Below are 14824 nucleotides of genomic sequence, written 5' to 3' on the forward strand. Positions count from 1 at the left end.
TTTCCCATAATATGTGAAAATATGTGGAAACTAACTTGATTGTTTCAAGTAAGACAGACATAGGAGCAGAAATTAGGACATTCAGCTGATTGAGTCTGCTCTGCCATTCAATCATGGCTGATAAATTTCTCAACCCCATTCTCCCGCCTTCTCTTCGTAACCCTTGATCCCTTTAATACTCAAGAACCTATCTATCTCAGTCTTAAATGTACTCAATGACCTGGCCTCCACACCATTCTGAGGCAGTGAATTCCACAGATCCACTACTCTCTGGCTGAAGAAGCTTCTCCTTATCTCCATTCAAAAAGGGTTTTCCTTTACTCTAAGGCTACGCCCCCAGGTCCTAGTCTCCCCTACCGTTGGAAACATCGTCCCAACAGCTACTCCATCCAGGCCATTCAGTGTTCTGCATGTTTCGATTAGATCCCTCCGATCCTTGTAAACTCCATCGGGTGTAAACTGAGAGTCCTCAAACGTTCCTCATATGTTAAGCTTTTCAGTCCTGGGACCGTTCTCGTGAACTTCCTCTGAACATGCTCCAGGGCCATATTTCCTGATACATACTAGTGCAGTTTCTCCGTATTCAAGGTTGTAACCTTGAACACCTATGGTTAAGACACGCTGAGACAAACAAGGAAATGGGAATCATGTGCTAATCGCCTAAATGCTACCTATGAGCCACTCCAATTCCTTCATGGTTACCAAAGGAATCAAATATTATATCCTGTGTCAGATACAGACCATCAATCAACAACCCACAAGCCAGGGAAACAGTCAGACAAAATGGTCTCAGGATGATCCAGATTATGATTAAGGACACACACAACAGATTACACAGGTACAGACAAGAAAAGGTGTAACAAAAATCATGATTTTCAAAAAACAACCAACCAGAAGTGGACCATGACAGTCGAACAGGCCATCACCATTGGGCAGAACAGAATCACAAACAGAAAAGGAATGGTACTCCAAGACAGAATGTCTAAGCTAACCAACAGCAGAGAAGACAACATGACAGACATCTGGGTAAGAAACCTCTCCAACAGACAGCTTATTACAGACACAGAAAAAGCCATACTAGCCAAGGGACTAAACTATAACCACAGGGATGCAAAAACAACAGACTTCCTAGCTGCACTAAACTGTATGCTCAGAACTAATGGAGTAACCAAAGAGACACAGCAAGCAGTCAGACAAAGCATTCCTTTCTAACAAAGGAAAGACAAATGAACAGCCTCAACACCAAACAGAGAGAAGCTCTAAAAACAGTCAAAATTGACAAGAAAGTAATCTTAGTACCAGCGGGTAAAGGCAGAATGACAGTTATTACAGACAAGATCAAATATATGCAGAAAGCAGAGAAAGTACTTGAAGATATCGACAGCTACCCTGAGAGGGAGGATAATCCCATGCCATAGCTAACCAAGAGAAAATACATCACACTACAGAACTTACAAAAAAACAGACTGACAACCAGGATTGACCTACAAAGGATGAAACCAAAAAGCAACAGCACTCCAAAATTTTATGGATTATCCAATGTACACAAACCTTTTGGGATACAGGATAGCCAGAAGGGACCTGAAGAAAAGGATTAGGAGAGCTAAGAGAGGGCATGAAAAATCCTTGGCGGATAGGATCAAGGATAACCCCAAGGCATTTTATGCGTATATGAGAAACCTGAGAATGACGAGAACGAGGGTAGGTCCGATCAAGGACAGTAGTGGGAGACTGTGTATTGAGTCGGAAGAGATAGGAGAGGTCTTGAACAAGTACTTCTCTTCAGTATTTACGAACGAGAGGGACCGTATTGTTGAAGAGGAGAGTGTGAAACGGACTGGTAAGCTAGAAGAGATACTTGTTAGGAAGGAAGATGTGTTGGACATTTTGAACAACTTGAGGATAGACAATTCCCCCGGGCCTGACGGGATATATCCTAGGATTATGTGGGAAGCAAAAGAGGAAATTGCAGTACCGTTGGCAATGATCTTCTCGTCTTCACTGTCAACGGGGGTGGTACCAGGGGACTGGAGAGTAGCGAATGTTGTGCCCCTGTTCAAAAAAGGGAATAGGGATAACCCCGGGAATTACAGGCCAGTTAGTCCTACTTCTGTGGTAGGCAAAGTAATGGAAAGGGTACTGAGGGATAGGATTTATGAGTATCTGGAAAGACACTGCTTGATTAGGGACAGCCAGCACGGATTTGTGAAGGGTAGGTCTTGCCTTACAAGTCTTATTGAATTCTTCGAGGAGGTGACCAAGCACGTGGATGAGGGTAGAGCAGTGGATGTAGTGTACATGGATTTTAGTAAGGCATTTGATAAGGTTCCCTATGGTAGGCTTATGCGGAAAGTCAGGAGGCATGGGATAGAGGGAAATTTGGCCAATTGGATAGAAAACTGGCTAACCGGTCGAAGGCAGAGAGTGGTGGTAGATGGTAAATATTCAGCCTGGAGCCCAGTTACAAGTGGAGTTCCGCAGGGATCAGTTCTGGGTCCTCTGCTGTTTGTAATTTTTATTAATGACTCGGATGAGGGAGTCGAAGGGTGGGTCAGTAAATTTGCAGATGATATGAAGATAGATGGAGTTGTGGACAGTGAGGACGGCATTTGTTGTTTGCAAAGGGACTTAGATATGATGCAGAGCTGGGCTGAGGAGTGGCAGATGGAGTTCAACCCTGCCAAGTGTGAGGTTGTCCATTTTGGAAGAACAAATAAGAATGCGGAATACAGGGTTAATGGTAGGGTTCTTAGTCAGGTGGAGGAACAGAGGGATCTTGGGGTCTATGTACATAGATCTTTGACAGTTGCCACTCAAGAGGATAGAGTTTGTAAGAAGGCCTATGGTGTATTATCGTTCATTAGCAGAGGGATTGAATTCAAGAATCGTGAAGTGATGTTGCAGCTGTACAGGACTTTGGTTAGGCCACAGTTGGAGTACTGTGTGCAGTTCTGGTCGCCTCACTTTAGGAAAGATGTGGAAGGTTTGGAGAGGGTGCAGAGAAGATTTACCAGGATGTTGCCTGGAATGGAGAATAGGTCGTACGGGGATAGGTTGAGAGTTCTCGGCCTTTTCTCGTTGGAATGGCGAAGGATGAGGGGTGACTTGATAGAGGTTTATAAGATGATCAGAGGAATAGATAGAGTAGACAGTCAGAAACTTTTTACCCGGGTACAACAGAGTGTTACAAGGGGACATAAATTTAAGGTGAAGGGTGGAAGGTATAGGGGAGATGTCAGGGGTGGATTCTTTACCCAGAGAGTGGTGGGGGCATGGAATGCCCTGCCCGTGGGAGTGGTAGAGTCAGAATCATTGGCAACCTTTAAGCGGCATTTGGATAGGTACATGGATGGGTGCTTAATCTAGGATAGAAGTTCGGCACAACATCGTGGGCCGAAGGGCCTGTTCTGTGCTGTATTGTTCTATGTTCTATGACTCAATCTATCCTCATACATCTGATTTGCCATAATATTTTTGTGCAGATATCTTTCAGCACTCTGTCTGTAACAAGAAAATCTCTTCTCAGATAAGAAGAGCAAAACTGCACATAATATTCCAGGCTTGGTCTTACAAAAGCCCTGCATAATTGCCCTAAAAAATCCCAGCTCTGGTATTCAAATTCTCTCCTGTGAAGGCCAACATACCATTTGTCTTTTTGACCATATGCTGCACCTGCATGCTCACCTTCAGTGACTGGTGTACAAGAACACCCAGGTTTCGTGAATATTCTCCTCTGTGAGCATAAGAGGTATAGTTAGTAAGTTTGCAGATGACACCAAAATTCGATTTGTAGTGGACAGTGAAGAAAGTTACCTCAGATTACAACAGGATCTTGATCAGATGGGCCAATGGGCTGAGAAGTGGCAGATGAAGTTTAATTTAGATAAATATGAGGTGCTGCATTTTGGGAAAGCAAATCTTAGCAGGACTTATACACTTAATGGTAAGGTCCTAGGGAGTGTTGCTGAACAAAGAGACCTTGGAGTGCAGGTTCACAGCTCCTTGAAAGTGGAGTCACAGGTAGATAGGATAGTGAAGAAGGCGTTTGGTATGCTTTCCTTGATTGGTCAGAGTATTCAGTACAGGTGTTGGGAGGTCATGTTGCGGCTGTACAGACATCAGTAAGGCCACTTAGTGACCATAATTCTATTCGTTTTAAAATTGTGATGGAAAAGGATAGACCACATCTAAAAGCTGAGGTTCTAAATTGGAGAAAGGCCAATTTTGACGGTATTAGGCAAGAACTTTGGAATGCTGATTGGAGGCAAATATTCGCAGGTAAAGGAACGGCTGAAAAATAGGAAGCCTTCAGAAATTAAATAACAAGGATCCAGAGAAAGTATATTCCTGTCAGTGTGAAAGGGAAGGCTGGTAGCTATAGGGAATGCTGGATGACTAAAGAAATTGAGGGTTTGGTTAAGAGAAAGAAGGAAGCATATGTCAGGTATATACAGGATGGAACGAGTGAATCCTTAGAAAGGTATAAAGGAAGTAGGGGTATACTTAAGAGAGAAATCAGGAGGGCAAAAAGGGGCATGAGATAGCATTGGCAAATAGAATTAAGGAGAATCCAAAGGGTTTTTACAAATATATTAAGGACAAAAGGGTAACTAGGGAGAGAATAGGGCCTCTCAAAGATCAGCAAGGCGGCCTTTGTGTGGAGCCACAGAAAATGCGGGGGATACTAAATGAATATTTTGCATCAGAATTTACTGTGGAAAAGGATATGGAAAATAGAGATTGTGGGGAAATAGATGGTGACATCTTGCAAAATGTCCAGACTACAGAGGAGGAAGTGCTGGATGTCTTGAAAAGGTTAAAGATGGATAAATCCCCAGGACCTGATCAGGTGTACCCGAGAACTCTGTGGGAAGCTAGAGAAGTGATTGCTGGTCCTCTTGCTGAGGTACCTGTATCATCGAGAATCACAGGTGAGGTGCCGAAAGACTGGAGGTTGGCAAACATGGCGCCACTGTTTAAGAAGGGCGGTAAAGACAAGCCAAGGTACTATAGACCGGTGAGCCTGACCTCAGTGGTGGGCAAGTTCTTGCAGAGAATCCTGAGGGACAGGATGTATATGTATTTGGAAAGGCAAGGACTGATTCGGGATAGTCAACATGGCTTTGTGCCTGGGAAATCATGCCTCACAAACTTGATTGAGTTTTTTGAAGAAGTAACGAGCGGCATGGTGGCACAGTGGTTAGCACTGCTGCCTCACAGCGCCAGGGACCTGGGTTCAATTCCCGCCTCAGGCGACTGACTGTGTGGAGTTTGCACATTCTCCCCGTGTCTGCGTGGGTTTCCTCCAGGTGCTCCGGTTTCCTCCCACAGTCCAAAGATGTGCAGGTCAGGTGAATTGGCCATGCTAAATTGTCCGTAGTGTTAGGTGAGGGGTAAATGTAGGGGTATGGATGGATTGCGCTTCGGCGGGGCGGTGTGGACTTGTTGGGCCGAAGGGCCTGTTTCCACACTGTAAGTAATCTAATCTAATCTAATCTAACAAAGAAGATTGATGAGGGCAGAGCAGTAGATGTGATCTATATGAACTTCAGTAAGGCGTTCGACAAGGTTCCCCATGGGAGACTGATTAGCAAGGTTAGATCTCATGGAATACAGGGAGAACTAGCCATTTGGATACAGGATTAGCGGTGCTGGAAGAGCACAGCAGTTCAGGCAGCATCCAACGAGCAGCGAAATCGACGTTTCGGGCAAAAGTCCTTCATCAGGAATAAAGGCAGCGAGCCTGAAGCGTGGAGAGAAACGCTCGAGGAAGGTGGGGGTGGGGAGAAAGTAGCATAGAGTACAATGGGTGAGTGGGGGAGGAGATGAAGGTGATAGGTCAAGGAGGAGAGGGTGGAGTGGATAGGTGGAGAAGAAGATAGGCAGGTCGGACAAGTCCGGACAAGTCAAGGAGACAGTTACTGAGCTGGAAGTTTGAAACTGGGATGAGGTGGAGAAGGGGAAATGAGGAAGCTGTGGAAGTCCACATTGATGCCCTGGGGTTGAAGTGTTCCGAGGCGGAAGATGAGGCGTTCTTCCTCCAGGCATCTGGTGGTGAGGGAGCGGCGGTGAAGGAGAACTAGCTCAAAGGTGGTGGAGGGTGGTGGTGGAGGGTTGTTTTTCAGACTGGAGGCTTGTGACCAGTGAAGCGCCATAAGGATCGGTGCTGGGTCCTCTACTTTTTGTCACTTACATAAATGATTTGGATGCGAGCATAAGAGGTATAGTTAGTAAGTTTGCAGATGACCCCAAAATTGGAGTAGTGGACAGCGAAGAGGGTTACCTCAGATTACAACAGGATCTTGACCAGATGGGCTAATGGGCTGAGAAGTGGCAGATGGAGTTTAATTCAGAAAAATGCGAGGTGGTGCATTTTGGGAAAGCAAATCTTTGCAGGACTTATACACTTAATGGTAAGGTCCTAGGGAGTGTTGCTGAACAAAGAGACCTTGGAGTGCAGGTTCATTGCTCCTTGAAAGTGGAGTCAGTTGTGCAGTACCCACTTGTCAGTTGTCGTTTGGAAAAAGACCCTAATATATATTCCTCATATCTTTGGTTCTAGTTTTGGCAACGCTCAGCGCTTTCCACATATCCTCTCAACCAAGTCATACACATCACTCCCTAAACTGCCCCAACACATATCCCATTTCCTATTCTCCCATACACATTCCACTCTCTAAAGCCCCTCTGACACACACCCCACTCCTTAAACTTCACTGACACACACCCCCTAACCCCTAGCACACACAACCTAACGTCACATTACCCTGCAAGGGAAAGATAGCTCAAACATTTGAACAGGTGATGCTGATTTATGCTGCTGCTATGCAGCATATCCATCAGTGAAAGATAGCAATTTTTGAGAGGAGTTATAGCTCAGGTTGATGATAAATCTGTAAGTGAGCTTGAAGGTTTGTTTTCAGACATCCGTCACCATACTAGGTAACATCATCAGTGAGAGTCTCTGGGGAAGTGCTGGTGGTATGTCCCGCCTCTATATTTGTAGGCCTTGGTTTCTTAAGGTAGGTGATGTCATTTCTGGTTCTTTTCTTCAAGGTAAGGTAGATAGGGTCAAAATCGATGTGTTTATTGATGGAGTTCTGATTAGAATGCCATGCCCCCAAAAATTCTCGTACATGTCTTTGTTTCACCTGTCCGAGGATGTGTGTGTTGTCCTTCTTTGTCTGTACGTATGGAAACTAGTGATAGTGGGTCGTGTCTTTTGGCGGCCAGTTGGTGTTCACGTATCCTGGTGGCAAGTTTCCTGCTAGTTTGTACGATGCAGTGTTGTTTACAGTTCTTGCGTGGTATCTTGTAAATGGCATTGGTTTTGCTGATGGTATTTAATGGATCTTTAGGTTCATTAGTCGCTGTTTAAGTATAGTGGTAGGTTTATGGGCTACCACGATGCCAAGGAGTCTGAGTAGTCTTTGATGTAAGGTAATGTGGCTATAGTTGTTGGTTGCATTATGTCCGCTTCTTTGGGCTTGTTTATGAGGAATCGGCGGATTATGTTTATTGGGTACCCGATTTTCTTGAAAATGATGTAGATACTTTTCTTCTGCTTTTTGTAGTTCTTGGGTGCTGCAGTGTGATGTAGCTCGTTGAAATAATGTCTTAATGCAGCTCTGTTTGTGGGTGTTGGTATGATTGCTTCTGAAGTTAAGTATTTGGTCCATTTGTGTTGTTTTTCTATGGACGCTGGTTTGAAGCTCTCCAAGCTCTGGTTTGTACGTTCAACTGTCACGTCGAGGAATGGTCTTTTGGCAGTCTTCTCCTCTTTTGTGAATTTTATGCCTGTCAGGATATTGTTCATGGTGTTGTATGTTTCCTGTAATTTGTTCCGTTTTGTGATGACAAAGGTGTCATGTACATAGTGGACCCAAAGTTTGGGTTGGATAGATGGAAAGTCTCTGCATTACTGCTTCCGCTATTGGTGATCCCATAGGTGTCCCTTTGACTTGTTTGTTGATTTTGTTACTGAATGTGAAGTGGGTGGTGAGGCACAGGTCCACTAGCTTGAGGATGTTTTCTTTGCTGAAGAAGTTGGTGCTGTCTGCTGTCTGTGGTCCTGATTTTCCTAGCAGTGTTTCTTTGACAAGGTTGATGTTAATTGATGTGAATAATGTGAATGATGAACATCATTTACAAGATACCACACAAGAACTGTAAAAAACACTACATCGAACAAACTAGCAGGAAACCTGTCACCAGGATACATGAACACCAACTGGCCACGAAAAGACACAACCTACTATCAGTAGTTTCCATACATACAGACAAAGAAGGACACCACTTTGACTGGGACAACAAACACATCCTAGGACAGGCAAAACAAAGACATGCACGAGAATTCTGAAAGGCATGGCAATCTAACCAGAACTCCATCAATAAAACATCAATTTAGATCCCATCTACCTTCCCTTGAAAAAAAACTGAAAATGACATCACTCACCTTAAGAAACCAAGACCTATAAAGAGAGAGGCGGGATATACCACCAGCACTTCACCAGAGACTCTCACTGATGATGTTACCTGGTATGGTGACGAACATCTGAAAACAAACCTTCAAGCTCAGCAAGCTAACTTACATACTTATCAGTGAAAGAAGTCTGCCAATCGCGCACGCAGGCATACACACATACTATTCGCCACTCGTTCCTCTGATCCTACTCCTCCCTCTCCCTTTGCCCCACACTCATTTACTCATAGGTTCCCTCTGACCCACACTCATTTATTCATTGGCCAGAGTATTGAGTACAGCAGCTGAGAGATCATGTTGCAGCTGTACAGGACATTGGTTAGGCCACTTTTGGAGTATTGCGTCCAATTCTGGTCTCCTTCCAATCAGAAGGATGTTGTGAAACTTGAAGGGGTTCAGAAAAGGTTTATAAGGACGTTGCCATGTTTGGAGGATTTCAGTTACAGGACTGTTTTCCCGGAGCGTCAGAAACTGAGGGGTGACCTTATAGAGACTTATAAAATCATGAGGGACATGGATAGGGTAGATAGACAAGGTCTTTCCCTGGGGTGGGGGAGTCCAGAACTAGAGGGCATAGGTTTAGGGTGAGAGGGAAAAAATATAAAAGAAACCTAAAGTCCAACTTTTTCAAGCAGAGTGTGATGCATGTGTGGAATGGGCTGCCAGAAGTGGTGGAGGCTAGTACAATTGCAACATTGAAAAAGCTTCTGGATGGGTATATGAATAAGAAGGGTTTGGAAGAATATGAGCCGGGTGCTGGCAGGTGGGACTAGATTGGGTTGGGATATCTGGTCAGCATGGACGAGTTGGACCGAAGTGTCTGTTTCCATGCTGTACATCTCTATGACTCCCTCAGCTGAGGCCATAATTGAATCTCATTCAGTTCTCCATTCCTCTCCTTCAACCCACAACCCCAAATCCCTCCTACGCACTTCTAGAACAAATACCTTAATTCTCTCCCAAATGCCCCCTCCCACCCATTCTTTTTTCTCTCTCTCCTGCACCACCAAATAACTCCACTCTCACTGCTACACCACACACTGCATTTCTGCTCTCCCTCCAACTTGACATCCATCCTACAACCACTCACTTATACATTCCGTATCTCCTAACTCCACCCCATCCAATCCACATGCCCCTTCTCTCTCATGTATCCATCAATGCCCCTTACTCTGATCTGCCTTTTCTATCCCTTACCACCACATCCCCTTCTCTGTCCCTTTCCTCCACATTGCTCTCTTTTTTGTTATGAAGGCATAGAGGTGTACTGTACTTGAAGGATTTAGCAAGCACAGAGAATGCTGGAGAACTTACAATGTAACATTTAGTCCAGCAGCTAGCAGTACCTGGGTAGCTATGAGACAAAAACAAATTCGAATTCGGCCAGTTTAAATTATGCCCCAAGATACTAAACTCCAAACAAGTTTGAATCTGGTATTTTTACAATATTAAAACTAATGAAACGATCCGTTGCTTTGGGGTATAAGACCAGAAAAAAATTGGACAGTTTCCAGAGAACTGCTAAGCCACCAACATATGAAGACTGCTGCAGAATAGCTCTTTTATAGGTACCCATATCTATCAATGGCCTGTGAAACAGAAATCCTCAGAAGAAGAAAAGACGACGGAGGAAGATACAGACAGAAGATTCAACAGCTGTCTGGTTTTGAAATTTGAATTTTTTGGTGAACCGTAATCAGGGGGTTTTATTGGACCAGTATTATACAAGGGAAAGTAAAAGGTAAGTTAGAGAAAGGAATTGTATTGTTAGACTTAAAAAAAGTTGTTACCTTTTACTTTGAATACTGTCCTTTGGGATAGTTCTTGGCCTCTCGAATTTTAACAGATTACAGCACAGGTTAAATCATTTCTATGTTGCTGGTTTAAATTAGGAGAGGTTTACCTCATGTCATAACACTTTCCTCTGTACATTCACACTCTATACCCACTCTCCCCTCTGTCCCTTCACCTTGCATCCCCTATTTCTCCTCTGCCCCTTTATTCTGGAATCTCCTTCACCGCACATCCCTCTCAATCCTCCTTCATGTCACATTCCTCTCTCTCTCATTTGCTCCCTTTACTCTGTGTTCTTCCTCAACCCACATCCCACTCCTCTGCCCTTTCACCCCACAACTCCCTCTCTCTCCTCTGCCCCTTTCTCCCACAATTCCTTCTCTTTTCACACATTTCCCTACATTGCCATCTTCCCCCTTTGGCTTGGCCTCCATACCTCCCACTCCCTTCTCTGCATTTCCTCTCTTATCCTTCTTTCCTTTCTCAACCCCGCAAACCCCTCTCCACCGCCCACATCCCCTCTTCCTTTCCACATAAGCCCCTCCATCGTTTGCCCCACCCCTCTATTCTACTTCTGGCATGAGGCCTTCCCACCCACTTCTGCTTTCTCTGTGTCACCCTCATCCCGCTCCTTCTTCCTCCCTCTTCATTGCCCTCTTCTTTATCCCCCACACCCTTGCTCATCTCTCTAAAGCCCTGCAGAACCTAAAAATTCAGTCGATGGTTTGTGAAAGCAGCAGGATTGTTTAGCCTTTTCTCATCCCATGCCCTTTTAGGCTTGTAATTACCAGAGTCATGAAGTTGGAAAGTTCACAAAGGGAATTGCAGTTTGTTAACAGAATGTAATAGTTCTGTAAGAATACCTCTACGTCAGTCTCCAACTTAATTTTTATCATGTTATATTCCTCTGCATCTTGAACTCGCAACTGCTGAAGTTGATTCTCATACTGCTCCACTTTGTTCATTCGAGCCATCAGAAACTCAATCTAAAAAGTAGGAAATGATTAGTGTTTTCAGTGAGCAACTAATTCTGAAAATATGCATACTCTTGGTCTATCCTCCTTTTATTTTGAGGACCAACAAGTGGACTCAAAGATACTTCCCACAATTCCTAATTGCAGTTTATTTCATCATCAAACAAGAGAGATGGCCCTTATGAGGGCTACCTTAAGTTGCAACTGCAAACAAAGAACAATGAATATATTAGCGATTGCTGGTTCAGTTACTATGACCACACAAATTTTAGTTGGCCAGCATACCCTTAGTACCATTGTGTGTTTGAGAGTAAATACACACAATTATACGTATGGTAATATTTCAGATATGATACTTATATTCTGATAATGTACTCAAAACAGGAAACAAAGACTCGATGAAACATAATTTAAAATAATATTTAAACACCATACTTAAATAATGCCAATTCTGCAGTGAAAATGTCAGAAATTTTGAAAGTTTTAAGATGTAGAATAGATATGAATCAGTCAAACAAATAGAAATTTTAATATTATCATATTTTTGAGAAGCACAGTGGCTGTCCTTTCTGTCTATTTCTGCACCTCAAAGTCATTAATTTGTTGTAAAATGATGTAAAGGAATATGTAGGAGAACATTTCCATGTTCTTCCATTAACTGTGCAAAATGAAAATTAATTGTGCACTGTTCAGTAGTAGAAAGGAAAATATAGGTATGTAATACAAATCAAAATTTAGATAAATATACAGAATTATCTTTTTAAAATTAGTTGTTAGTCAGTTACTTATGCATCTGTGTATTCTTTGCCTACATTTGATCATGAATCACATATTTAAAGATTTACACGCCAGTGCAATGTGCAATTCCAAGCATCATCATCAACCAGACAACTCAGCAAAAATAATTAACTGCCTCCATCATCAGCCAGTCTTTTAAAACTTTTAGGCAAATGCAGTACTTAAAGTTTAAGTTAGTTTCTTGGTAGTTTTTCCTCCTCTATTTTGTCATTCTTAATAATGACTTGGGTCTAGTTACCTGGTTCCACAAGTATTTTTTAAAAAATAATCCAATCAGAAAATAAAGTTTGTAGTTTGAGCTAGACACTTCATGACAAACTGTCACAGAGGAAACAAAATGCATACATAGGTTTTTAAATACCACATCAGATGAACAAGGACAACAGCCTCGAGTATTTAACTTAAAAGGGCAGACAGTCCATAGAGGTTAAGCAAATAATTTACACTTAAGTTTGAAAATAGTGCACTATTCAAGCTTGCATTTTTCAATAAGTTAAGATGTTTTGATCACTTGTTTTCCTGAACATATTTTAAAGCATGCAACACTTTTGGAAATGATATTTATGTACCTCTTTGTCTCTTCGCATCTGCATTTTCTTTTCCCACATTACAAGATTACTTTTGATTAGCTCATGACGTTCCAACTGAAATGCTTTCTGTTAAACACAGAAAATAACAAATATACAAATAATGTAGTATCCAAATGGATCGTAAATGAAAACTAAAATGTTTATGACCAATCACCATGGTGCTGTCATCATTTGTTGATCATTGGAACTTCCACAATAAACAAACAATCAAAAACAGCAAAAGCTTTATTTCAATGGTGTAAACAAAAGACTACAGACAGACTCTTATGCTTCTACTTAAAAAAATTTATAAACTGAAAACAAATTGAATGGAAAATAAAAACCAAAAGAACTGTGGATTCTGTAAATCAGAAACAAAAACAAATTGCTGGAAAAGTTCAGCATGACTGGTAGCACCTATGCAAAGAAATCAGCCTTAACATTTCAGATTGAGTTCTGGGGAAGGGTCACTCATTTGAAATCGAATGGAAACCCTATCAATATTGAATGAAAAGGAAGAGAACTAAAGCTATAGCACGAAACAATGTATAGGAGGGACATGGCCAAATGCGGCAGGAACGCTCAAGATTTTTGTGAAATATTTGAAATACCACAGCATATCAGGCTACAGGCCAAGGCAGGTGGGACTAGTTCAGTTTGGGAACATAACTGGCATGGCCTAATTGGACCAAAGAGTCTGTTTCCATGCTGCATGACTCTATCAGATGCCCTTCAGTACCTCACCTGACTATCCTGTTTCGATTGCGTGAGTTTTACTGAGTTTTAAAATGTATCCAACACAACTAGCAGTCCTAAACTCAGGCAATGTACACCCTTGCATGCAAGAATCACTCAATCATGATTGGGAACAAAATTTCCATTGCATTTTTCAAAAACTCTCCTGAGCTCAATGATAAAGCAAATTGTGGTTTTTCATCTGCTGTCCAGTTAAGAGCAGCCAACTGATCCACACAGGCTTACAGATTCCAGTTATGTTACTCAGCTTTACCTGCTACAGATTATATATTAGATAACTTAGGCAAATCTTCCCAGCCCACAAACAATGTGGGTATTTGCATGTCAATTGATAAAATACAGCAAGAATGAAAAAAATGAGATTCTCAACATTGAGATAAATACCTGATTTTTCACCCAAGGTTTCAACGACAAGGCAAGAATCTTACTTTCTTAGGTAATGGTCAGAAACTTGACAGTAAGAATTCTCAATATGAAAGTATGAGTGACACTGGAACCCATCAGCATCATTTACAGGTACCCCTCATGTTGGTCATCATTCCCAAACTTCTCAGTGCATGCTCCACAGACAGGACTGCCTGCATTTTCCATCTATGGAAATTGACATCAGGAAAGCATCAGCCTCACCACATCCACAGGGCACAATTGGGACTCACTTAATAGCGTGTAGTGCTTCAATACTGCACTTTGCAGCTCACTACACCTGACATTACAGTACTGCTGCCAGACCACTTAGTGCATACAGCCAAACAACCATCTTATGCATAGGAACTGAGTACATCGCAGGCCTCCTAACGTGTTTTCTTAGCATTCATTGACTTTGCATTTACTTGGATGCTCAAGCATTTCTGCCTTGCCTTGTGTCTAAGTGCAGGCAGATGGCCAGGCAGCTTGAGATGTTTAACAGTAATGAACAGTCAAAGGGACCCAAGCATAGTCAAGGGGTTGATCTTTCATCTGTCAGGAAAAACAGTAAAGTCAGAGTCAGAAAAATATTAATAATATGGAAAAAGAGTCTTCAGCTCATCATGACCACACCAGTCATCAAGCATCTATTTATTCTTATCCCACTTTCCAGCATTTGGCCCATAGTCTGATATGCTGTGGTAGTTCAAATGTTCATTTAAGTACTTTACAAAGATCTTAAGGGTTAGTGCCTCTCTCACCCTTTCAGGCAATGAGGTCCAGATACCCACGATCCACTGGGAGAAAACACTTTTCCTCAAATTTCCTCTAAACCTCCTGTTCCTTCCCTTAGAACTACATTCCTTAGTTATTGTATCTCTCACACACACTCTTCAACTAACACACCAAGGGGAAGGGTTTCTCCCTATTCACCTTACCTATACCCCTCAGAACATTGTGCAATTCAATCAGAAATCTCCTCAGCTTTCTCTGTATTTATCTCTCTAAAATCTCAAGTATGGCTCTACAGACAGACTGCTATTTTA

At 42.4% G+C, this 14824-nt stretch overlaps 1 protein-coding gene across 3 annotated transcripts in view; it reads right to left on the reverse strand.

Annotated features, from left to right (window-relative positions):
• Positions 1-14824, reverse strand: part of drc1 (dynein regulatory complex subunit 1 homolog (Chlamydomonas)) — an 89671-nt gene that overhangs the window by 52112 nt on the left and 22735 nt on the right. For all 3 annotated transcript variants that reach the window (XM_072562824.1, XM_072562819.1, XM_072562833.1), the window contains exons 6-7: positions 12618-12704; positions 11140-11262 (exon numbers count right to left, since the gene is read on the reverse strand). In XM_072562824.1, the coding sequence (XP_072418925.1) occupies positions 11140-11262; positions 12618-12704 (210 nt within the window). The remainder of the gene's footprint in view (positions 1-11139; positions 11263-12617; positions 12705-14824) is intronic.

Source organism: Chiloscyllium punctatum, chromosome 3 (assembly GCF_047496795.1).
Source record: "Chiloscyllium punctatum isolate Juve2018m chromosome 3, sChiPun1.3, whole genome shotgun sequence".
Taxonomy (NCBI): domain Eukaryota; kingdom Metazoa; phylum Chordata; class Chondrichthyes; order Orectolobiformes; family Hemiscylliidae; genus Chiloscyllium; species Chiloscyllium punctatum.